The following is a 26502-nucleotide window of genomic DNA, read 5'->3' as shown; positions in this document are numbered from 1 at the left end:
CAGAAATCTCGTAACTTAAAAATATTCCAACCATCTTCCAGGTGTCCTGTCAGAGTCAGTTAATAGAGTTGAAAGAGGGCTAAGATCCTGACCCATTAATGCCGAACAAATGGGAAAAAAGAGGATATGTCCCACTTCAAAAAACATTGGTGATTAAGAGCCGGAGGAAATTCTGGGTTTCCGGTAAGGGGGCCGGAATGAGAAGAGAGAGGAAATTTTTTAATGAGTAGGTCCCAGCGTAGTAGAAATGGGATCTAGAAAGGCAGGGATCTACGGGGAGGGCGAAGAAAAGAATCCAACCATGGCAGTGAAGTTGGAGGTAAAGGTGAAATGAGAGTATAAATGCACCCACAGCTTCTCAGAGGAATGAAAATTGGAATCAAGTAGTCTAGTGAGCAAAACCACCTTGTAGTATAACTCAATCTGCAGCAGACCAACTCCGCCGTATTGCTTATGTCTGAAGGGGACAGTATAGCAAGTTCTCGCCGTAGATTTAAACCAGATACATCACAAGATATATGAGCGTAGCGAGCAAAAAAAGGTGGAGGGCAAATCTACTTGAACCATTTGAAAGAAATAAAGGAGTCTCAGCAGAATATCCATCTTGAATAAAGCCAGCTGTCCAAACCAAGTATGGTTGAGACGAGACAATCTTCCAATTTGCGATGTATAAATGCCAATAAGGATTTGTTATTTAAATCATACAGTAAATTCAGGTTGGAGGGGAGAGTAATGCCAAGATATTTAAGCCCCAAACTGACCCACGAAAAAGCAAAAGATTGACGTAACATTGGTTAGTGGTTTAGTGGTAGCACATGTTAAACCATTATCTGGGACTATGTCCCCCTTCCTCAGTAGATCCATACCTTCTGTTTTGTTATCTAATCAAATAGAATTTGCCATGACACGATATGAATAGTTTGATAGGGTAACCCTTTTGATAGGGTATCTTATGGTTCTTTAGAGCTTGTTATAGTGACCAATTTTTTTAATTGGGAAAAGTGTACGCAGAGACAAGTCAGCATACAGTGTTATGTCTGTAAAACTTTCAGGAAACTCTTACGGCCTTTTAGCTGCTTCCATCAGTTTTTCATCGATTGTCATCTGTTGTTCCGTATAGGTTTCCTCCATTTGGATATGCAGAGCTGGTCGGTGGAACCCCAGTGCAAAAAGAGACTTTTGCATTTACCCCACAGAGATTGTCATTTTGAAGCTACATTGGTTTAGATTATTAAAAGGGCTATGAGAGGGTTTCTTTTCCCAATCTCAAAAAACATCTGACAATGTAAAGTCTTTTTTAAGCTCCTCTTGAAGTCCTTGGCAATCAAAAACCTCCAAGCCTTCATAAAAGTCCACTTCAGCATGAAGGCCGACCCCCACCATTTCCATCTCAGGTAGGCGAACACCTGATGGTATTTATGGAGACGTGGGCAGCTCAAATTTCAGATGTTTGGGTTTGGTAGGTGGTTTCCACCAGTTACAACATAGTTTTATATCCTTCCTCCTTGATTCTTTGCGTCCCGGCTTCCCATGTCTCAGCTGCGCCAGACAAACCATTTTTGTGCAGTTCTAGGTCAAGTTCAATTCCTGTAACTGTGGAATAACATTTGCAAGGCTTTTACTCAAACCTGTTTACGGTTCTCAAACACAATAGAGGCCTTCGACAAATTCTGGACTTAGAAGCACTCAATGCATTTGTCCATATTCACAAATTCAGGATGGAATCCATTCAATTGGTTGTCGCCTCTCTTCAACAAGGAGATTTTTGGGTTTCCATAGATAAAAGGATGAATATCTACACATTCCTATATTCCCGGGTCAATAGCATTTACTTCATTTTGCTGTAGACAACCTTCATTATCAATTCGTTACTCTTCCTTCCAGGCATGCCTCAGCACCAAGGGTATTTACAAAAGTCCTTGCTCTGGTTCTGGGGCTCTTTTTTCGCAGGGGTATTCTGATTTCTGGATACTTAGATGACCTTTCATTTCACTAACAGTCTCAATGTATTGATAGTACTGCGAACCTTGGAGGACTTTGGATGGATTCTGAACATCGAGAAATTGTCCCGAATTCCATTTCACTGCTTGCTGTATTTGGGTCTTCTGTTAGATACCTTTCAAATGAAGGGTTCCTTCCTCAGGACCAACTAATGAAATTGAGGGATCAGTTTCGGTTGCTTCAGTCTTGTCACCGATCCTTTCTTAGGATAAGAGCTGTAAAAGAGTACTTGGTTTAATGCTGTTCACCTTTGAAGAGGTACCATTTGCTCAAATCCATTCCTGAACTTTACAGAGGAACATTCTTACAGCGCGTGACAAGTCTCCTCTATTGCGGCACAGGATGATCAGATTGAGTGCCTAGGCCAGGATGTCTCTGTTGTGGTAATTGACATCCCTTGCATTGTTTCTTCCTATAACCTGAAAGATTGTCATAATGGAAGCCAGTCTTGTGTGGGTATTTTGGATCATCTTTCAGTACAAGCCTCTTGGTCTCCAGAGGAATCATAGCTTCCAATCAATGTCCCGGAGTTGAGGGTTTGTCTGAAATTGCTCCAGTCAGACAGTGCCATGGTGATGGCCTAAGTCATTCACCAGGGGGGCAAAAGGAATGTGTCAGTGACGATGGAAGCACATTCAATTTTGGATTGGGTGGAACTTCATGCTCCAACCATATCGGTGGTGCACATGCAGCAGACAACATTAACTTAGTCAGTGCTGGGGAATGCCAGATGTGGATCTGCTGGCTTCTCCTCACAACAAGAAGGTGGACAGATTTGTATCCAGAGCGAGGAATCCAACAGTAGATGCAGTGGATGCCTTGGTAGTTCAGCGGGATGAGTACACATTGATTTATGCCTTTTTTCCTCTTTTGCCTTGTCATGCCTCTTGTCATTCTTGTCGCTCCAGATTAGCCTTGCATGGTGTGATATGCTGACCTAAATCATCTGTTGGCAGACGATCCGTGGTCTCTTCCTAATTGATGAGATCTCTTGTCTCAGGGACCAATCGTCCATCCTACTTTGTGATCGCTGGCTTTTGCAGCCCAGGTGTTAAAAGATAGAGGCATTTCTGATTCTGTTATTCTGACTGTGGTTAAGGGTACTATATCTTCTACTTGAAAAATGTATTTTTGTTGGTGTGAATGCTTGGAGTTTTCCCCATGGGCTTTTTCTATATTGTGTATACTGTCTTTCCTTCAAAAGGGGGTAGATCAGTGTTTAGCTCGCAGTACCATTAAAAGGTCAAATATCTGCCTTGTCAGTCCTTTTTGCTTTCTAATTCTTTGATTCGTATATTTATTGAGGGAGTTGCACATGTAGTGCCTCCTGTTCAGTCCCCCCATCCTCCGTGGGATTTAAACAGGGTTTTATCAGTTAATTTGAACCTATTTGAGATTTTTTTAGTGCTATTGTCTAAAAAGGTTTCTTCTGGTATAATTACCTAGGCTAAAAGGGTTTCTAAGTCGTCTGCTTTGTCTTGCACATAACCCTATTTGATTCTTCATAAAAACAAATTTATTTTTTTTGCGACATCTCTAGCCTCTCCTGCACGTTCCACTACACTCAAGCTCTTGCCAATATCGCGGATGTCATCCCGCAGCTCAGTCACCGCTGTGTATAGGGTTTCTTTAATTATCCTCTGCCATGGAGGACAGGTCGGACCGGGTCGGTAAATGCTTGATATAGGAATTTAAGGAGTCGTCTGCCGGGTAGTGGTTCGGGGCCTGGGCCTTGCGGGAGGTTGTCGCCGCCATATTGGGAGGTGACGTCTCAGGGGCATCGTGGCGTTGGGAGCGAAATATCTCCGGTACCTGCATGTTTTGCGGATTTTGCGAGTTCCCTTTTGTGGGGGGCACTTTCGTCGGGGGATATTGCGGGCCGATCTTCCCCATGTCGTCTTCGGGAGCGCTTCAGAAGCTAATTTTGGGTGCAGACGGGCAGGAGCTCTGAAATTAGGCTGCCATCTCGCTTGCCGTGGAAACCACGCCCCAAAACAAAATAGTTTTGAGACCAAAGGTTTCCTTTTTATCAATGATGGTTTCAGCCTTTCATTTCTGAAGACATTGTTTTACCTTCGCTTTGTACTTCACTTCGCTTGTCGCTTTGAAATGTCTCTATATTGTTTGGATGATGTTAGGGCAGAGCTTATCTGTCAGCCACAGCTTCCTTTAGATGTTTGGATTCTTTATTTATCTTATCTAAAGGTCCTATAAAAGGTTGGTTGGCTTCTAGGTCCACTATTTCAGTGTATTAATCAGGTTGTCATTCAGGCTTATGAGTTGCCGGATAAGTAACCTCCTTTTCCAGTTTCTGCACTCTCTAGTAGGATGATTAGTACCTTGTGCGTATTTTAAAGCCAAGCTTCTGTTACTCAATCTTGCAACTTGGTCTTCTGTTCACACTTTTGCAAAGTTTTATAAAGTTGATATTTCTTCTGCCTCCTCTTATGATAGTTTTGGCAGAAATGTTCTTCAGGCAGCTGTTTAAGTGTATTTTAGTAGTTCCTTTTTTATGTTTGACTGGTTCTTCTAGTTGTTGTGGTGCCGCCCCTCTGTTTTGGGCTGCTTTTGAATGTCCCTATATCTAATAATTTATGGACAAGAGAGAAAATAGGATTTTGTTCTTACCATGAAATCCTTTTCTCTGGGTCCATTGAGGACTCCCTCCCTACCCTCAATTCTTCTCATAGTTGCTTGCTACAACTGGCAGGTGTAAGGTTTTATGTCTTTTTAGGTGGCAGGCTTTTAATTTTGGCCTAGTGTCTAATTCTCGTGGAGGCAGCAGCATATTCCTACGTCTCAGAATTTATTCAGAGCTGCGCTCCTCAAAGGACTCTAAGAAAAGGATTTTACTGTAAGAACAAAATACTTTTTTTGGTTTTTAATGCAGTATGTTGCTGTGAAACAAAGGCAACTCTTGAATGGACTAGTCTGCTCTAATTACCCCAAGGTAAAGATTATAATCTTTAAAAAAAAGAGTAGAAGATAAGACATGTATGCATGTATGTAATTTTTTTAAACCATTTTCTGTTTCTCAATATTTTTGACACATCAGAAAATATTTATTTTTGTCCTTGTCCAGCACCACCACATTTCTCCAGGTACCTGTTTCTACATAGATCCTCCAAAGCTTCTCTCGCCAGGATTGTAAGGTTGTCAACAGTATGATTTCTACAGTTCATTGACCTAATGTCCTGTGTTACCGCTCAACAAAACATAACACTCTGGGTACTAATTTTTTTTTTTAGCCCGTGGACGTGCATCAAACTTCCCCCTGTGAACAAAAAAAGTGAACCGTGAAATCACAGCACACAAAAAACGTGCACAAGGGTGCAAGGTCCTTCAAAAGAAGGGACCTACTTTCCCGACCCCCCGGGGCGCAAGGCTCCTGACAGGGGTTGAGACTGGTGGTCCACCAACCCGAAGGCCGTGGACCATTTCCTATGGGGACCTGCCAAAACAGGTCCCCCTCAGTACTAGGCAAGTGGGATCTCCCGAAGAGAAACCCACCTCCTGGGTGGGAGGAGACAGAGAACCCCGTTCGAGGCACAGAATCTCCTCCCAGCGTCAGGAATAGGCCCCGAAGAAACCTGCACCTTTCGCATCTGTGGGTCAAATAGTAAAATAAAAAAGTGCCAATTCGTGCATAGAGTGCATACACTCTGGGTACTAATGACAAGGTTGACTTGCTAAACAAGTTAACATCTTGAAGTTTAATCAGAGGATTCTGAAGTTCACCATAATCCCCACCCCCTGTTTCTGCTAATAGAGAGCAAACTCAACATTACCTTCTTTTGATAGGTTTACAAGGTCCCTTAAGACCCTGAAAATACGTCTGTTGTAATTCGACCAATGTGGGTTGACAGGGGAATATGGGTAGCATTTATGTTATTTGTTCTAAACACAAGCTTCGGCTTTTGCTACTATAGTTTAGAATGGAATGTGTGTGTAAATGATTGAATATTTTTAAATATTATTCCTTACATTTACCTTTAAATATGCCTTAAAATAAAGCCAATGCTGCTTCTTTTCCTCAAGTGTACCTCAGTCAGCCTGTATCCCTCAATGTTTCTCTAGTTAGAATCTGCTGCCTCAGTAATTTGGGTTATTCTTGTAGCAGACCTGTGCATGGGGCCGGATGGACTCTGCTGGAGGGGCTGGCATGGTTACTTAGCGGGCTGTTTTGGGGAGCTTCCTTGGCTATCTGTTCTAAAGGGGGTTGCCTGCCTACCTGGCTGTTTTATGGGAAGGGAAGGTTAGCGCCTGCCTGTGAAATGTAGTTTGCTGTCTGAGACGGCTTCATAGTAGGATTAGCTAATGTGGGGACTTTGCATGAAATGGACAGGGTTCCAATAAATACATTTTCCTTTACTTCTATCCTTGTGATGCACATACAGGAAATAGGGGTGCGGTTATCACCAGGACAGTAAAGCACAGACAGCAACTAAAAGATCAGTAACTGTATATTTGTATTTTTCCTTATATCACTATAGGGACACTGAAAGCAATATCCTTCCCCGTCTGTCCAAAATACAAAAAAAAAAATGGGTGGAGTTGATCTTTAAGTTAAATGAAAAAAATAATATAATCTTATTTCAAAAATATACATTTTTAAATATATATTTTTAAATATATATATTTTTAAAATCATTCCTGCTGATTTATCCTCATTGGATCTATTGAGGCTTCAAAGGTTAAATATTTAAATATGTATAGTATTGTGTTGTTACATTTTTTTAAATATAAATGTGGACAATATGGAGAGCAGAGAAACTCCCGGAACTACCTGTTTATTTTAAACTGGTGTCTGCTTAAATGATTGGGAAATTGGTATGCAGCATTGCTTTTTTTGCATTCATTTGCATTAGAGAAAAACATTTAGGTGAAAATTAATTAGGGAGAAATTGGTAAGCGATTCTGTGTGTAAAAATGATTGCATGGAATGGCCTCCCTTTTCACATTTGAATGCATCCAGTTCTTGGTGACATGTTCTGAAATGGCTGCATCAAGACTATGTTTGCACAAGAGAAAGTCACTCATAATTTTACGTAGTACTTACTTAGTGAATGGGAACACGTTTGTTTGTTATCTTCTAGGGTGAAGAAAGTAGTGCTGCCAGCTAAACAGTATAGTACCTGGAACATTCCAAGGGAGCACAACACTGGAAGAGCAGAGGTGGAGAACAACACAATCCGCAATGAAAAATCACACAATATTTACATCCAGATTTGTGCTGAGATTCATGCTCCCTTATCTGCCGGGTACACTATTAGCAGCATAAACAATAAATTAACATTCTTGATAAGATAAAATATTTGTTCTCCTCATAACTGGTTGGTCCTTTCATAGGGGTTTGCAGTCCGAAAATCAACATATCCATAGTCTAGAAATTTCTTCAAAACGTCAAAGATTATTAACTGAACAGCTTAAAAGGAATGAAAAACTGATATCTCGGATATCTCTGATACGTAGTAAAAGGTATGTTTGCAAACCTACTTGATTGCCTAGATATTTTTAAAGATGCATCATAAGGTACTAAGATGCATTATGAGATACTTTTTTATTCATCACATTTATTTAGTTCTGGTATAGTACTCTGTGAATTATAAAGTGCATAAAACCAATTTGCAGCAGCCCCTCTCTACCATGCATTAATACATATTCATTTATTTTCTCCAGGGTCAGTTGAAGGAGGTGGCAGTTAACCTATTAGTACATCTTGAAGCATCCAGAGAAATCATCCAGGAAATGCAGAGAGAACATATGACCTCTGAGCAGATAATAGTTATGTTTGTATTAAAACCTATGGCCTGAGTACTGCAAAGTATCCAGGTTTGGAGTCTCAGACTTAAACAGATGTTGGTTTTTTTGGGTACTTTTATGGACTCTTTCAAATATCCCATATATCATGGCTGTCCCTCTGCTAAGTAACCAGTGACATATGGTTCATGTAAAGCCAGCTAAAGAGTTAGAATAATAGCCAATGCCTAGGTTATATGTGGAATTATTTAGGGCTGTAGTTCCACTCTGTTTGCTCCACCCCATTATTTTTTTTGTTACATTTTTATTTTGAAAGAATATATTAAGAATATCCACAACAGAACAAGCAGAAAAAAACCAATAAAACACAAATGCAAGGAAAATAGACACTTGTATAAGATGACATGACCAATAAAGAAAAAAAAACAAAACGAGGAAACCGTTGCGTGACTAAAAGCAGTCCATCCATAATGTCGCTGGGTCTCTACGCAAACAAATGTCAGCCAGGGAAGAAAAACCTGAAGAAGACCAAAAATGATGTACTCGGTAGGAGTCAGACAAAACTAAAGTTTGCAGATACTTGTCAGACCATGGAAGGAGTAAATCAGAATGTCCAAGTACCGGGGTCATAAGAGAAGGCCAACGCTCAGACAGCAGAAAACGTCGATCCGAATGGAAAACTGCTAGGATGGCATCAACCACAGAAGTCCACCAAGTGGGACACGAGAGGAAGCTTGTTCTTGTTGAAGCCAGCATTTCACGGATCCAGGTTTGCACCAGTCTAAGACACACACCATATGAACTGCCTTATGGAATTTCACTCGGTCTGGAAAACCAATGCCCCCTATGATTCAGCTGGGCCATAAGAAACTGACTCAGTTGAGGGAATTTATGGGCCCAATGAAACTTACTGAATTCCGCTCGCAGCTGTTTAAGAAAAGCTGCAGGAATACGAATCAGTAAAGTTTGCAATAAGTAGAGAAGGCGTGAAAGAAGGTTAATTTTTAGAATACTGTTACGTTTGAACCAGGTAAAAACTTTCGTAGACCAGCAATGAAGGTCTTGTCTAACGCTTGTTAGGAATAGCAGAAAATTAGCATCAAAAATACCCGGCAACGATGACGTAAGAATTTAATGCTGAGCCCACTTAAAGGGAAAATTAGGTGTAATGGCAACAAGGGTCACTCACTGGATATTGAGGCTAAGATTCAGATTTCAGTAAATTGATTTTAAAATTAGAAAGTAAACTAAATTGGTCCAGCTCCACCAACAGGCATGGAGTGAGTAGGTGGGAGTGGTCACTAAGAATAAAAGGTTGTCCGCATACCCAGCTACTTTATGGGTAGACCCGTGTGAAGTAAAACCCATGATATGTGGTTCGGACCTAACATGACAGAGAAATGGCTCTAGAGTTAGAATAAAGAAAAGCAAAGAAAGTGGGCATCTCTGCTGCGTTCCATTAGAAAGTGTAAAAGCCGAGGCCGTGTCATTAATCCTAACTGTCGCCAAGGGAGACGAATGAAGTCTGTCAAACCAGGTGTTTACAGCATCTCCGGCACCCACATAGCATAGAGTGGTTTTCAGAAACGTCCAGTCAAGCCTATCGAATGCTTTTTTAGCATCCGTTGATAGGAGAAGCATTGCAGTGTTTGTGACGTGCGCCATGTGAATAATGTTAAGGGCCCATGTAGTATTTTCCTTGGCTTCCCTGTTGGGAACAAAACCTACCTGCTCATTGTAGATCAGTTGTGGAAAAGAGGAAAGTAACCTATTGGCTAAGATTTTGGTGAACAACTTCAAGTCCACATTGAGTAATGAAATTGGCACAGTGAGCTGTATCCTTCCTATCTTTAGGACTAACTGTTATAGCTGCATTCAGCATAACCGGTGGAAACTCCAGTCCTTCCAGTGTGGAGTTAAATTATTATTATACAGGATTTATATAGCGCCAACAGTTTGCGCAGCGCTTTACAAGTTAAATGCTCGAAGAAACGGTTAGAGAAATTGGGGAGCAAAGCAGTTGTAGTACAAAAGCGTAAAGCCATCTGGACCCAGGGCCTTATGGGGTTTGGATTATTTCAATGCCTGAAGTAGCTCATCAGCCGAAATCGGGCCCACCAGTGCTGACCGGTCATCTTGCAACAATCGAGGTGTCCAAAAAGCCTCCAGATATTGAGTGATCTTACTCACTTGTCTGCCAAAGCAGTTCCAGTAGGCGTCGGGGATGAATTATAGAGAGTGTTATAAAAGGCCATGAACCGATTAGCAATATCTTTTGAACGTCTCAACAACCCTCCACCGCTAGAATCTATTTGCGAGATAAAGTAGCGGAGACGATGATCCCATAGAGCCTGAGCGAGCATACTTCTGGGCTTGTTCCCCCATCCATAAAACCTTTTTTTTTTCAAAACCACGTGACTGGTTATTAAACCTGTGGAGAAAGCAACAATTGAATCTCTCTCTCAAGAGTTGTAATTCTGCCAAGGCCAAGCTAGCAAGAGATTGTTTGTGAATTAATTCAAGCTCCCTGATATGATTCTTGAGTCTAGTGAGTCTAGCCCCCTATGCAATCAGAAAACCCCCCAAAAAACACTTATGTACTTTGCCAATGGACATAGGAGAAGGAATTCACAGTCTCATTGAGGCTAAAGTAAGTATCTAATTCAAAATCCAGAGCCGCACTGACATGATCATCCGGTATCAACGACTCACTTAGACTCCATTACCACTGCTTACCAGAGTAATTCGCCAAACGGACCACTAAGAGGACAGGAGAATGATCAGAGACAGTGCAGGTCCCAATTGAAACTGAAGCTTCCCTGGTAAGGTTAGTCATAGGGATGCACCGATACCGGTATTTTGGTACCGAGTATGACTACCGATAATTTTTTTCGGTACTCGCATATACCAATTACCGAGTAACGGAAGTCCCATTCAGGAAGCCAGGAGGCGTGTAATGACTTGCCACCTGGCTGGCTTTCTGATTAGCCAGGAAGCCGGGCAGCATGTAAAGACTCGCCACCAGGCTTCCCGATTAACAAGAAAGTCCCCTCTTACCTTAGTATGTGCAGCCTGTCACCCCCGGGGCCTCTCCAGCGAGAACGCGGCCTTCCTCCGGTACCCAGCCGGAGGCGTTTGGCTGGCCAATCAGGAATCCGGGCGCAGTGTAATGACGCGATTCCCTGCTTTCTGATTGGCCGGGAGGCCGGCTCCATGCTCCCTCTTCATGAGATGATGAGGGCGCATGAAGCCAGCTTCCCAGCCAATCAGACGGCAGGGCGTCTCGTCATTACACGGCGCCCGGCCAGGCGGCTCCGGCTGGGTACCCGCGGAAGGCCGTGTTCTCGCTGGAGAGGCCCCAGGGGTGACAGGCTGCACATACTAAGGTAAGTTAACCTTACCTCAAGAGGCCAGCTTCCTGATTGGCCAGCTTCCCGACCAATCAAGAAGCCGGGCAGCGCGTCATTACACGCTGCCCGGCTTCCTGATTGGCCGGGACATCGGCTCTATCATCACAAGTGACGAGAGAGCATGGAGCCGCTTCCCGGCCAATCGGGAAAGCGGGCAGGGTGTAATGACACGCTGCCCCGCTTCCTGATACGGGAAGTACTCGTGCTAGGCATCATACTCGCCCAAAATACTTGGAATCGGCACCGATATCGATACTAGTATCGGTGCATCCCTAGTTAGTCATAGCAGGAAATAATCAAGTCTAGAGTATGCAGAATAAAAAGTGTAGTCTCTATCACTGCTGTGAAATACCCTCCAAATATCCAGTAGTTGCACCTACTGGAGTAGAGTCTTAAATCTTTTAAGAAATGCGTAAGACAGATGAGATGCGTTGCAAGAAACATCAAGCAGGGGATCTAACGCTACATTTAAGTCTCCTCCCAGGAGTAAAATACCTTCAGTAAACAAAGCAAGTGTAGTCAGACAAGATTCCATGAAGGAAATCTGATCAGTGTTCGGGGCATAAATGTTGGCCAAAGTCACTAGGGTGCCCTCTAAAACGCCCTTCATGAAAAGAAAGTAACCAGCAGAGCCAGCAATTGCTCCCTATAATCCCAATTAGTAGATCTAGCGACAATAATGCTCACCCTATGATATTTTGAGTCAGGAGAAGTACCATGGTACACATGTGGATAGCGAAAGTTTGTCAATTTAGGGGTTTTACCCAATTGAAAGTGGGTCTCCTGCAGCATAGCCGCCTGTACCCTCTCCTGCCATAAATCCCCCAATACCCAAGACCGCTTCTCAGGTATATTTAATATACAGATGTGTTTGATAAGGTTCGGGCCAGTACTTTTCCTCCTCACACCTTATGACTGTGCCATTTTACCCCTGGGTCTGTGCCTCTTAGTGGTAGCGCATATTCACTCTCATTTGCGGCAAAGGACTTTGTCTCAGATGGCCTAGCCAGAGGGTTTATCTCTAAGTCCACGTCCCTTTTTTTTGTCAAAAAGAAGAAAGTACAGCGTTTAACCATGCATTGATTATAGAGGGTTCAATTGTATTATGATTAAGAATGCGTATCCAATACCTCTCATCACTCAACTCTTTGACCTACTCAAGGATTCTAAGATCTTTACGAAATTGGACCTAAGAGGAGCCTATAATTTGGCCTCCAGCTACTGAACAAGCCTTTGAAAAGCTGAAATTGGCTTTTTCTACCTCTCTATGGATTTTATTGTAGACTTACCTAATTCTAAAGGCCACACAACTATCCTCATGGTGGTAGATAGAGTTTCTAAGATGATTAATTGTGTTCCATTAAAAAAACTTCTGCCCATGAGCCTTCCATCATTTTTGCTAGGGAGGTCTTCCAATTGCATGGGGTACCTCAGGTCATTGTCTTCGATAGGGGCAGCCAGTTTGTTTCTCAGTTTTGGCATGCCTTCTGTGGCCAGTTGGGGATTCAACTTTCCTTCTCCTTGGCTTACCATACCCAGTCCAATGGTGCTACGGAGCAGGCAAACCAAGCCTTGGAGCAATTCCTTAGGTGTTACATCTTTGACCATCACAACAGCTGGTCCGGCCTGTTACCGTGGGCAGAGTTCGCTCATAACAGCCACGTCAACACCTCCACTCCCCTTTCACCCTTCCTGGTGAACTTTGGGCTTCAACCCGCATTGATGCCTGATTCATTCCAACCTTAAAGGTTACTAGCTTTGGAGGACCATCTCCAAGAGCGCTGCTCCACATGGGTACAGGTTCAGGAGTGTCTTCGATGTGCAGCTCGAGACCAAAAGCTCCATGCTGCTGCCGTAAACGCATGCCCGCTCCATCCCACCAGGTCGGGAAGAGGTTTTGGTTACACTCTTGTAATTTGCACCTCTGGGTTCCTACAAACAAGCTGGGGCCCCGTTATGTTGGACCATATTGTATCCTTTACAAGATCAATCTAGTAGCCTACACTCTAGACCTCCATAGATCCAATGCGTATTCCTAATGTTTTCACGTCTCACTCCTTAAGCCACTGATCTATAGCCACTTCACTTCTTCTGCTCCCCTACCTAGACCCATCCTAGTCAATGAGGAGTATGTAATTCACAGTATAGTTGAATCGCTTGTATCCAGGGACCGTTTGCAGTATTTGGTTTATTGGAAAGGCTATAGTCCTGAGGAACGTTATTTGGTGGCATCTGAAGACATTCACGCCCCCGTCCTGTTGAGCTCCGTCCATGTTCATTTTCCTGCTAAACCAGGTCCCTGTCAGCAGGGTGGGGGTTGCTGAGGTGAGGGTACTGTCAGGGCTCCACCCTGACTTCACTGGTATGCAGCATTCTGGCTTAGCTGCCATCCCACCCACCTGTGATTCCTCTTTTGTCTGAGCAGACTGTGTAGCATTGCTCACTACTCCCAGGCTCTCTCTTATGGCCAAAAAGGAGAGCATCATCTGAGAGAGCCAGATGGAAGTTTCCTGTCTCTGAGTGATGATGTCATCCCACTCACTATTTAAAGTGCTTCAGTCCTGTCTGACTTTGTTCTCTCGTGGTCTTACCTGCTAGTGCATTCCAGTTATTCTGTACATTCTGATTCCATATATGACCTGATCCTGGCTGACGCTCTCCTTTGGTTCCTGCTCCTGCCTTGTTCCTGACGACACTGACCTCTGTGTTCCTGACCTGGCTTGTAAGACTACCCGACTCCTGACCTTGGCGTGTTTATGATTTTTACTTTTTCCCTGTTGACACTTTTCTTAATAAAGTATTTTTCTCTAACACCTTACGCTTGTCTGGTTTTCATTGTGCTCTGACAAAAGGGACCCCCCTCAGAGAGAGAAGGTGTCTGCATTCAGTGTCAAGGACAATATCCACACCTGCCACCTACCCCTGTTAAGCCCAGGAATGTATCATAACAGTTATTAAAGCAGCCTGAAGGTGACTCACTGGCATACACAAGTCCATAGCGTCCAAGGGAGCAAAAACAAAAGCAGAGGGGCCTGGCTATGATCCACAATATGCAGCATGGAAGAATATGCACCAATTAAGGCAGGCATGTCTGGGGACGGTGGATAGGACCAAGTAGAGGTGGGATCAGTCGAATCCATACGCCATTTGCTTCTCTGTCGTCGGGATCGCTGCCGCTGAGGACGAGAAGTTATCTGTGGCATGGAGGGACCGCATCAGTCCAGGTTGCAGCCAGTCAGGAACGTCCATAGCAGAACAATCCAGAAAGAGAAAAATGCTGGGAGCTGATCCAGTCGATGTAGAAAAAACTGGCGGCCGTTCAGGCGAATCTGCAGGTGAAAAGGGTGTCAGCGATAAGAAGCTCCCGCTTCCTGGATACAGCAAATTCTATAGACTTTTTTAGCCAGGCTTTGCGAATCACCTTCCCTTTCACTGTGTAAAAGTGAATGTGGCACAAAACATCCCGTGGAGCAACGTTCATGGGATCAACAGGTGCAGACACCCTGTGGTCGCGGTCCAGTTCTAAAGAGTGGGTCCAACAGCGTGTTGACAATGTCAGTCACGGTTATTCTCAAGACTGCACTCGGAGGGGCCTCCGGAATACTATGGATCCATACATTATTTCTGCGGCTGCGGTTTTCACAGTCAACCACTCTACGTCAGATGGGTAGCCTGGGCCTCCTCGATTGCATGGAGATGAGCTTCCAAAGTGTCCCGGGTGGACTCTAAAACTGACACCAGTGAAACGACACCCACCGCCTGTTGGCACAGCAGCCAGCTCACGTTTCAGGGACATCCAGCTCACCAGCTCCAGAACATCCTTTCTGTGGATTGGTGACCAAAATTGAACCGCATACTCAAGATGAGGCCGAACCAGAGATCTATAAAGTGGCAAAATTATTGCTTTGTCTCTACAGTACATTCCTTTTTTAATACAAGGCATTACTCTGCTAGCTTCGTTTGCTGCAGCATGCATTGCAAACTATTATTCAATAGTTTGGAAGAACTGAACGTTCTGTTATATCAAGATGGAATAGGCCTCCGTAAAGAGATACATTTTCAAGGATTGCCTAAAGGTGGACAGAGTAGGAGTTAGGCAGACACTCTGGAAAAATCCTGGATGTGAGGAGGTGACAAGAGAGCTGGAGAGCAGGAGGTCTTGGGAAGAGCAAAGGGGGCATTTTGGGTGATATTTTGAAATGAGGTGGGTGATGTAGTTTGGGGCGGAGTTGTAGATGGCTTTGTAGGTTATCGTTAATATTTTGAATTTTATTCAATGAGGAAGTGGGAGCGCTTGGCAGGGGGGGCACTGATCGGTTGGTAAGGTGGATGAGTGTGGCAGCAGCGTTGATGATGGACTGAAAGGGGGATAGCCTGCTTACCGGCAGGCCAACAAGGAGGGAGTTACAGTAGTCAAGGCGAGATATTACAAGGGAGTGAATTAGAAGCTTTGCGGTAACATTTGTTAAGAAGGGACAAATTTTGGAAATGTTACGAAGGTTGAGTCAGCAAGATTTGGATAGTGATTGGATGTGGGGCTGAAAGGAGAGTTCTGAATCAAGGATTACTCTGAGCACCCTGGCTTGACAGGATTGTAATGCTGTTGATTGTGATGGAGAAGTCGGAGGGAAGGAACACGGAGAGGAGGAAATATTAGAAGCCCAGCTTTGGACAGATTTCGTTTGAAGAAGTGGTGTGACATCCATGTCGATATGTCAGTGAGTAGGTTGGTGATGCGTAAGGAGATAGAAGGGGTGAACTGTCAGCATAATGATGGTAATCAAAGCTATGGCAGGTTATCAACTGACCCAGGGTGGAGGTGTAGATGGAGAATAGAAGGGGCCCAAGGACAGAGGAAGAGGATAGGAGGAAGTCGAGTTATTGGTGACATTGAAGGTGTGCTGGGATAGGTAGGAGGTAAACCATGAGAGAACAGAGCTTGGAGGCCAAGGGATTGGCATTCATTGAGGAGGAGTGGGTGGTCAACTGTATCAAAAGCAGCAGAAAGGTCCAGCAGTATGAGTACAGAGTAGTGGCTTTTTGTTTTAGTAGTTAGTAAATCGTTAGTGAGTTTTAGAAGGGAAGTTTATGTGTAGTGTTGCAGATGAAAGCTGGATTGAAAAGGGGTCGAGGAGGTTGTTAGCAGTAAGGTGGTGGCTCAGGCGGTTGTAGACCAGGTGTTCAAGAAGTTTGGAGGTAAATGGGAGCAAGGAGATAGGTCTCAAATTGTTCCCTGTCATTTGTGACTAGCTCCCCGCTTTCATCCATTATTGGGCCTATCTGCTCCTTCCTTACGCTTTTACTATTTATGTACTGGTAACATTTTTTGGGATTCTTTTTACAAACTGTGGCTATATATTTTTCACACTCCTATTTTAGCCTCCCGAATTACTTTTTTATGCGTTTGCCGTTATAATTATTTAACGCCAGTGTTGTCCCCTCCTTCTTATATTTTCTAAATGCCTCTCTCTTGTCCTTGATGTGTTAGAAGTGTGAGTAGAAGTTTTAGACCAAAGGAAGAGGTTAGGTGAGTAGCCTCCTGAGCAGCCTGAGTAGCTGAGCTGAGACGTTGCTGGTGTGTTAATGTTAACAGGGATATCAAAGTCACCAAGAATAACAATGGGTGTTTCAGAGGAGAGAAAATAGCTTAGCCAGGCTGAGAAGTTATCGAGGAAGCTTGGTACTGGTCCTGGAGGCAGATAAATCACAGCAATCCTCAGCGAAACTGTGGAAAACAGACGTAGACAATGAACTTCAAAAGAGGGAAGTAATAGAGAAGGTGGTGTAGGGAGAACTTGAAAGGTGCATGTTTGGCAAAGAAGGATTCCAACTCCACCTCCCTTTCGTCCACTGGCTCTGGGTGAGTGAGTCCAGTGGAGGCCACCGTGGGAAAGGGCAGCAGGTGAGGCAGAGTCAGAATCCTGAAGCCAAGTTTCTGTAACAGCAAGTAGGTTAAAGTAGTTGGAGATTAAGAGGTCATGGAGGGCGCAGGAGAAGGGGGGAGCAGTTCTTGGGAGCATAGGCAGGGGCGTATCTGCCGCGAGGCAAACAGATTCACCAGATTCACAGCTGGTGCCGTTCTGCAGTATAAGCTCCTCTGTACAGAGACTGAAGTGACTGGCTCAGTGTTCTCTGTACAGCACTGCGGCATATGTCAGGGCTATGTAAATGTATAATAGTGTGTGACTGCGGGGGTCATTAGAGTGTAAGCTCCTCTGTACAGAGACTGATGTGACTGGCTCAGTGTTCTCTGTACAGCACTGCGGCATATGTCAGGGCTATGTAAATGTATAATAGTGTGTGACTGTGGGGGGGGGGGGGCATTAGAGTGTAAGCTCCTCTGGTGCAGAGACCACCGAGGAAGGTTGGGGGGTCAGTGAGATCCGCTCCCTTTGGAGGGGGGCCCAAGATAAAATCTTGCACCAGGGCCTTTTATTCCTTAGATCCGCCACTAGGCATAACAACTGTGAGAGCCAACGGCGCAGAGAAGGGGGTGGCCGGGCAGTGACAAACGGGCGGGCCAGGCGGCACTGGCGGACACAAGCAGCACAGTAGGGTAGGCAAATTATGGGGTCTCGGTCGTGAGGACCCAGCAAGCTGCCAACTAATACTAGAAAGAGACCCGCTTCTCTGCGGCTAATGGTGTTCCTGGCCCGGGAGCACAGTCCCTCACCCCAGTATGCGTTCAGTCCAGTGCGATCTGCAAAAATAGCACATGCAGCATTTTTTGCAGATCGTACTGCACTGGAACGCAGGCACTACTGTGCTATGCGTTCGGGAGCGGGTGATCACACTGAGGGCGGGGTGTGACTGCAGTGCCATCTGTTTTTTGTTGTTGCACATGCCCTCATGTGCATTTTTTATGCATTGCATTCATGGGCAGGTATTTTTTTGCAGCAAGAGTCAACATACATAATTTGTCCTTTCTTAGGGCTCATTCACACCTATTCCAGTGCATTCCAGCATGATTACCTGCTGGAACGCACTGGATCGCTATTCTGCTTTGCTATATAATTATTGCTGTGATTTGTGGTCCTCTATAGCGGATGGTATTCTGCATTGCTGTATAATGTTTTGCTGAGATTAGTAGTTCTCTATAGCTGGTGGTATTATTCTGCATTGCTGTATAATGTACTGCTGGGATATGTAGTCCTCTATAGCTGGTGGTATTGTTCTGCATTGCTGTAAAATGTACTTCTGGGATTTGTAGTCCCCTAAGACTGGTACCATTCTGCATTGCTGTATAATGTATTGATGGAATTTGTAGTCCTCTATGGTTGGTGGTATTCTGCATTGCTGTGTAATGTATTACTGGGATTTGTAGTCTCCTATAGTTGCCGGTATTCTGAATTGCTGTATAATGTATTGCTGAGATTTGTAGTCCCTCTACAGCTTGGAGCCAGTGGCAGAACTATCAGGGTTGCAGCTGCATCCGGGCCCTGGCACTCCACCACTTACTCCAAGCTGTAGAGATCTTACAAATCCCAGCCGGGACAGGAGGAAGAGGGCCCCAGTGACGATCGCCTTTTCCATAAAAAGGCCCACCAAAATCCTCAGCACCAGGCCTGTGATGCTCTTAATCCGGCCCTGACTGGAGAGAAGTCACAGAACACCGTAGTCCGGGAGAAAGTTAGTTGAGAAGGGGGCGGGGAATCACTACCAGACACTGAGGAGGGACTGGAGTGCCACCGCCCATGCTGGAGATGCACAGGAGAAACGCCAGAGAATTACAGGGTCCAAAATAAGGAGATACACAAGGGGGACACAGGGACACAAGGGCCAGAATGAGAGGACACATGGGCCAGACTGAGGGGACACACAGGGGCCAAATTGAGAGGACACAGGGTCCAGACTATGAGATGACGGTGGGCGAGGTGTGAGGAGGAAGTGTTAGTGCTCGAGCGGCTCCAGCTCAGATTGCGGGCTCTGCGGGGGGTAAATGTTCTCGGGGCTGGTACGTGGCATGGCTGAGGGTGCTAGAAGGCTGGTGAACTGCTCCTTGTACGGCTGGTTTTCGGGAGCTGTACGGGCTATAGTGAATAGCCCGTACAGCAGCGGTGTACCGACTGAACCGAACAGGTCCTGGGGCCGAAGTTAGCCGAAGGATCACCCGAAGCTATGGCTAGATCCTTCAGCAGCTTAGTGAATAGACCCCTAAGTGTTTGGATTGGCTCTCCTCTCTCACACGCTGTCACAGGAGGCTGAGCTAGCGGTGCAGGGAGGAGAGCTCAGCCTCCTATGACAGCGCGGGCTGTCTCCGCCCACACACTGCTCTGCCAGACTGTGATAGGAGGCTGAGCGGTGTGGGAGGAGAGACGCCGGCTGCTCACAGCACTCTCCTCCCGCAGCGTTCGGCCAGCTGTCACACTTTCTCTCTGCCCCGCTGGGACACAGAGCAGTGCCCAGCGGGGAGGAAAGAAAGCACAGATGCGCCGCTGTATCGGCAGGAAAATGGCACTTTCGGTATTTAGCCAAAAGTGCCATTTTCGGCCGATATGTTTCGGTGGCCGATATATCGGTGCATCCCTAAAAATAATACCCAAATTTTCGATAAAATGTGAAAGACGGGATCACGTCGGGTAAATAGATACCAAACATGTCAAGCCTTAAATTTGCGTTCCCCCATGAAGCTGCAAAAAAAGTCAATACCCCAAATTTCCCATAGGGAACACTTTAAACGCTTTTACCGCTCAGCAGTTTAGTGCTAACAGTGATTGATGGCCCTAGAATTATTGTTCTCCGACGTTTGCGGCGATATGTAACATGTGTAGCGCAATTTCCGTTTTCACACGTAGGCACACCGACACGTGTTTGTGTGTTTATGTGCATGCACGTGGGGGGGCGGGGGACTTACATTTTTTTTTATTTTTCTTATATGTTACTTGAATTTTTAAACACTTTTTTTTTACACTAACCTTATTGCTATAACATAGGGAGCTAACAAGCACCCTATGTAATAGCAGATAGGGTGTGACAGGTCCTCTTTATGGATACATCAGGGCTCTTTCAGATCCCTAATGTCACCTAGGGACCCCAAAGGAGCTGAGGAAGCAGAGATCTGCTTCCCCAGCTTCATCCCCTGGCTCTAAGAGCTGGAGACTGTAACAAGTGACACTGGAAGTGATGTAATACACATCACTTCCGGGTCTAGTGATCGGAGGAGAGATCAGCGGCTGGAAGCTGAGGAAGGGACCCTATTGGGCCCTGACAATTTGACCTTATGTAATGCTTCTTTCAAAACAAACAAGTGAAACAGACATTGCCCGAGTTTCCACTTCCTTTTGTATTCACTGTAAAAGCCCTAAATAATTTTGCCCCCGCCTATCTGACAGAACTTCTGGCTTCCCATACTACTAAATGCTTCCTCCACTCCACATAGAAAGGAAATATTCCCAATATTGTCAATTGTATTATCACAGAACATATTAGACTCTGTGGAGTCTTTATATATATGCTATTGCAATTGTTCTTAGCACTACAGTAGCTACTGTACTTCAAAGTCAGTGAAGAGCTTTTAAAAAAGCAATAAAGATTTAAATGGGTCCCTGTGTGGCAACAGAAAAAGTACTTTAACCACTGGAAGACCAGGGTGTTAAACCCCCTTCCTGGCCAGGCCATTTTTCAGTATTCAGCGCTGTGGTACTTTGACTGATGTTTATTCCGTCATACAATGCTGTACCTAAACAAATTTTGTACCATGTTTTGGGGACCGATAGCGATCTCGGGAACAGCAGCGCAACGGCGGGTGGGGGTTTTTTGTGGGCGCACACCCACACCTACTACAAGCGATCGGGCATCTGTAGAGATGCCGATCGCTCTCCCGCTCATACAAGGCTCCCGTCCGGCAGCTCAGGAACAGCCATGGACGGGAGGTGATTAAAATATAGCTAAACCCCAACTGGATGATGCTCAGTCATCAAATAATTGTTTTCACATTTTCCATCCCTTTTGCCACTCAATGCTGCTGTTCTCTTTCAGTCTCTTTGCTGCCATTTTTCTGCTGACATGCACTCACTGCAGCTTCAGCTGCATATAATTTCCTAGGGTGGGCTTCCTGATGGTGACAACAATGAAACATGCAATGCTGGCACTTTATGTTATTGCACTCAATCTTTATGTTGAAATACAGGGGCAAGTAGATGTAAACCAATTACTAAAATATCCTGAAATCATTAACATGTAAATATAATTTCAGGAGTAATGTTTAGTCTAATGAACATGGGCATGGAAAAATCTAGTCTCTACCAGGGGTACATGTGATAGGATTACAGTGCAGAAGAGCAGTTGGGAGACAGAGCATTACCACCCACAACCAAATGTGCTTAAAGAATGGCAAACTTAGCATGTACTATTTTATTGAAAGCTGTATATTTAAAAAGACTAAACATTATTCTTGAAATTAAGGATGGAGAATGGAGACCAGATGCACAGCAGAGGGGGATGAACGGGTTAAAAAGCATGAATTAGAACATGGAGACTGGCAATCCAAATGCAAAGAACACACGTCTATTTATTGACGTACATGCAGCAATTCTATACTCGGTGCAACCTTTTGTGGTCTCGCAGGAACCCCTTCAACAGGCAGAACAAGTGCACTGATTCTACCTGATGAAGGGGTTCCTGCGAGACCCCGAAACATTGAACTGAGTGTAAAATTGCTGCATGTATGTCAATAAATAGACGTATTTAACTTGCATTTGGAGTGCCAGTGTCCATATTCTTATTCATGCATAGAGACGGCTGCCATCTGTTGACTACCGTTGCACCCACCTAAACCAGTATGCAAATGCCGCCAGGAGTGCGATGGGTAGATGGACTGTGAGGGTTAAAAAGCACTCTCACAACCCCTCACCTTAAAACTGCTGCTGTCTGTGATATAATCTTAGTGAATGATGTCTGTGAAGGTTCTCATTCATCCAGGTCATGGTATATCTGTAAAAAATAAGTCAAGGCAACTGGACTTGCTGTATTTTTCTTGAAGTCGTTTCACTGGTCATCACCAGCTTTCTCAATTCAAAATGACAATAAATATGGTGAATGTTTTGGTGTAGGTACACTGTCGAATCCTGACCAGAGGGTTTGGCTCTTTTATGCTGTGCATACAACGTTTCAGTCAGAGAGTTTGAAGGCTTCTTTAGTGCGGTCCTTAGAAAAATCATAATACTTTAACACCAGTATCATTATACCCTGTACTTGTAATTTCCTAAAAATGTTTTTGATACACTGTCAAAATATATAAACAATTATAAACTTCAAACTATTATAGTTTTCCTTTTAACAGTCTTACATTCTGTTTTTTTCCTAGGATTTTATATCAGCTTTATCAGTCTTGCTCAGAGGAACAATTCATGAAAAGCTGAGGTGGACCTTTAATCTGTATGACATAAATAAAGACGGATATATAAACAAAGAGGTAAAGAATTTAAGCTTCTTCCCTTTACCCCTTTACCCTATAGTATGACAAAATGTTCTCCTGCTTCTGGCTTTCTGTTTTACTGGATAAACATGACCGTTGTAGAGTATTGTAACATGCTAGCCATCGATAACTGCAGAAAGTTTGAAGTTTGTTTATTGGCCAACTTAAAGTGTAGTTGCACTGTTGCAGTCAGATTTGAGAAAACCCCACACTATGTTTGTTTTGTGTTACTATTCACACATCATGCCAATAAATATTTAAAAAACAAACATATTTCTTACCTTTTATCTTTTTCTTTGTTGAAGACTGTTGTGAATATTCCAAGCTACTCTGAGCAGTTTGAGAGTAAAACTATAGTGTCAGACTGAGGATAAGACTGAGCTTCCTTCCTTATACACTGCCTCTAAAGGCTTTAACACTTTGTTAGCACAGACAGTGATCAAATCTAGTTTACATCTGATAATGCAATCTTGCAGTACAGCACAGACAGGGTTAGTCAGAGTAAACATAAGCCTCCCCTCCAGCCCCCTCTTCAACATTACACGGGGAGAATCTAGGTAGGATTTTTAAGCATAGTACTTTAAAAGGCAAGCAGCAATTTTTCATTTATTTTTTTAAATTATGCAATGTGAATAGGAACATATAAAGTAGATTCCAATTCCAATAGTTATTCCAATTTGGCTGCAAAAGTGGAACTACACCTTAAGTAATTAAAGATGCATGCTTTCGGGGTGCTTAGATTCCTTCTTCAGGCTTTATATATTCCTGAAAATTGTTCTGAAACCTGCATATTTATACATAGTTACAAGGAGGAACAATGACGTATAAATATTTAAATACTGTAAGGCTATTGGGAAGGGCTAGGCTATAGAGATAGGGACCAGGTTCAGAAGTGGCTTTGGGGTAATTGACTCCAAAATTACTAGTCCAGGTACAATCCTCGCCTGAAGTGAGAGTCCTTTTGAAATGTTCATATACCAGTGAAGCAATGAAATAGATAACTATTTTTCTTGGTGCACTGGGAGGACATCTTATCTTTGGGTCCATCACCCTAATAACACTTCTAACCCTGATCCCCATCTCCCCATAATCTAACCCTTCACAATAGCCTCAACCGATCAAGTGTTTCAAAACAAAAGTGTCAGTTATATTATTTAAAAGATTATATTTAATTGCTCCTCCTTGTAACTCTGTATAAATGGTGGGTAGCAGGACTCTCTTCTGAAGAATGGATTTAAGGCACAAAAGCTTGTATTGATAATAACTTAAATTATCCAATAAAGGGTATCTCTTAATCTTCAAACTTGCTGGATAATCATGTGTCATTTGTGTGTCTCAGTTTGCTGGGGGTGCAGTAACTCCTTTAACTGGATGGTTGGTCTCATTGAGAGATTGAAGGGGGTGGATCAGCTGATTGTTTAAGATGAGAGGGGACAAAACTATTTATTTCTTACTTCTTTAGCTGCCGTTATCCTGGCTTTTCAGCTAAAAGTGCCAGGATGCCCTGTGTAATGGATTGCTGGTGTCTCTGTGTGTATGCATTTCCATCCTACCCACTACTACATCACTTTTCTATGTACAGCTAGTAGGCATGATCGAACTTGGTCAATTCTGCTTGGTTGTATTATTGTCTCATCCTTTAAAGGATGTAAAGAATGACAAAATAATAATAGCACTCACGGCAGTAATCTTGAAGCGGGGACTATCAAATCATTACAGGAGCTCCAGTCTGTGTTGTATTCTCACAGTACCGCTGGTGGCTGCTGGTGGGGTTTAATACAGCATTCAGGAATTTTCTCAGGCTGCTCTCTCCATAGATCAGGTAACTGCCCAGATGTTGGGACGGATGGATGATCTGCTGTGGTGGGGGGACGGGGATCGGCTCTAGCTGGGTTTGTGCGGTATCCACAGAAGTGGGAGAAAGGTTCAACACTGCCAGCCAATCTGTCAGAACCGGGGCAGTGGCTGGGGAATACAGTGTCAGACTGCCAGCTCACACACTAGTCTGCGCTGTGACAGTAGTATGGGATGAAGAACGATGGGGGAGCAGTGTGGGAATTACGAGGTGTGGGAAGACAGTGTTAGTATATGTACAGTATATACTGTATATGATTTTTATAGCCTGCTTTTGTACTAACTCCATTCTAATTTGCATAAATTAAAATGAGAAAGGTATAAATGGACACAAACCTTAACTGTTTGCAGGCTGTTGAAGGGGATGAGATTCCCTGAAACGCATCCCTAGCTATAGTAACCTTGTGTGGATAGATGTGCTAGAGTTGTCAGTTGGATCGATGTCTAGGAGGAAATGGAAGGAATGGACGCCTCCATCTTGGAAACATGTTCAAATATCTCCATCGCGGGTTCTACTCCAACTATGGATCACCCCAGCTGGTCTTTTAGAGACAGGATCTGCAGCATAATCTGTCACATTTCACACCACATAAAGATCTACACTTGAGAGTGCAATTGTTTTAGTACAATCTGAGTTTATTAAAAATTTTCAAATACAGAACAGAATTCAAAGAAAAACTGACAACATGAAGAGAACAATGGTAACAAATAGACATCCCTAGAGGGATTCGGTAAAACAGTTGCATCAGTACAGGCAACATAATTCTTAAACAAAGGCAAAATCGGGACTATTGTTGATACAAACATCCCCATCTGCAGCTTTGAGTACAGTTAAAATTCAGGCTGGGGCACTGTACGAGCGCAATTGTTTTAAATTGCTATTTCTTTATAAATGGAACTACTACATTATGCTGATGCACTCTTCTATACTTTTGTTTTTAAGTTGCTGAGAGTGTCCTGAGCTTTTGAGAAGAGCTGCAAGGCTAATTTCAGCTTTTGAGAAGAGCTGCAAGGCTATTTTGTAGTCGTTGTGGACTGTGGCTAAGCTCAATATCATTTTATCATCTGGTTTACTATTGTTAGGACTTTGCATCACCATTCTCATTCTGCATGATGTGTGAGATTAGCTTTCAATGGTAGTGCAGATCAAAGGGAGATCATTACTCGATTTCCCTTTGATCTCTCTATATAGTATATTTCCCTTTGATCTCTCTATATAGTATATTACATCACTTCCTGCATTCAGTTTCACTCTCTGGTGCAGAACACCGGAGAGAAGCTGATGAAGCAGATCTCTGCTTCATCAGTTTCTGTGGGGGTCCCTAGGTGACATCAGAGGTCTTGGAGACCCCTGATGTCTCCATAAAGAGGACCTGTTTGGTGAACTGGCTATTACATAGGGGATTTCTTAATCCCCTATGTTATAGCAATAAAGTTGTCTAAAAAAAGTAAAAAAAAAAAAAATACAGCATTAAAAAAAATAAAGAAGCAAAAAAAATATTCAGAAATAATAATTAAAAAAAATTACATAAAAAAAATGTTTTAAAGTCCTCCGCCCCCCCCACTTACACATGCAAACATGCGTCGGGTGCGCCTATGTACGAAAACGACAATTGCGCCTATTATGCAGCACATGTTACATATCGCCGCGAACGTCGGAGTGAGAGCAATAATTTTAGGGCCATCAATCACTGATAACACTAAACTGATGAGCGGTAAAAACGTTTGAAGTGTCGCCTATGGCCAATTTTGGTTGCGGTTGTTTTCTGCGATTTCGCGGGCGCGCGCAATTTTAAAGGTTGACATGTTTAGTGTCTATTTACCCGATGTGACCCCATCTTTTATATTATACCAAAAAATTGGGGTGAAAATAAATGTTTCATAACATTTTATAGGGAAACATGTTTTTTTTTTACAAAATTTAGGGTACTTTTTTGTTATATAGTAAAAAATAAAAACCCCAGCGGTGATTAAATACCACCAAAAGAAAGCTCTATCTGTCCCCAAAAAATGGTATAAAATTCATTTCAGTACAGCGTTGCATGACGGAATAAACGTCAG

At 43.6% G+C, this 26502-nt stretch overlaps 1 protein-coding gene across 1 annotated transcript in view; it reads left to right on the top strand.

Moving 5' to 3' along the window:
* LOC108795121 (Kv channel-interacting protein 1-like) overlaps positions 1 to 26502 on the top strand; it is a 176240-nt gene that overhangs the window by 100413 nt on the left and 49325 nt on the right. The window contains exon 6 of the mRNA XM_018566314.1: positions 22477 to 22584. Within this exon, the coding sequence (XP_018421816.1) occupies positions 22477 to 22584 (108 nt within the window). The remainder of the gene's footprint in view (positions 1 to 22476; positions 22585 to 26502) is intronic.

The sequence above is a fragment of the Nanorana parkeri genome, unplaced genomic scaffold (assembly GCF_000935625.1).
Source record: "Nanorana parkeri isolate BGI_ZX_2015 unplaced genomic scaffold, ASM93562v1 scaffold936, whole genome shotgun sequence".
In the NCBI taxonomy this organism is placed as follows: Eukaryota; Metazoa; Chordata; class Amphibia; order Anura; family Dicroglossidae; genus Nanorana; species Nanorana parkeri.
Note: the sequence above shows the minus strand (reverse complement) of the source record. Positions and strands in the feature narration are given on the sequence as shown.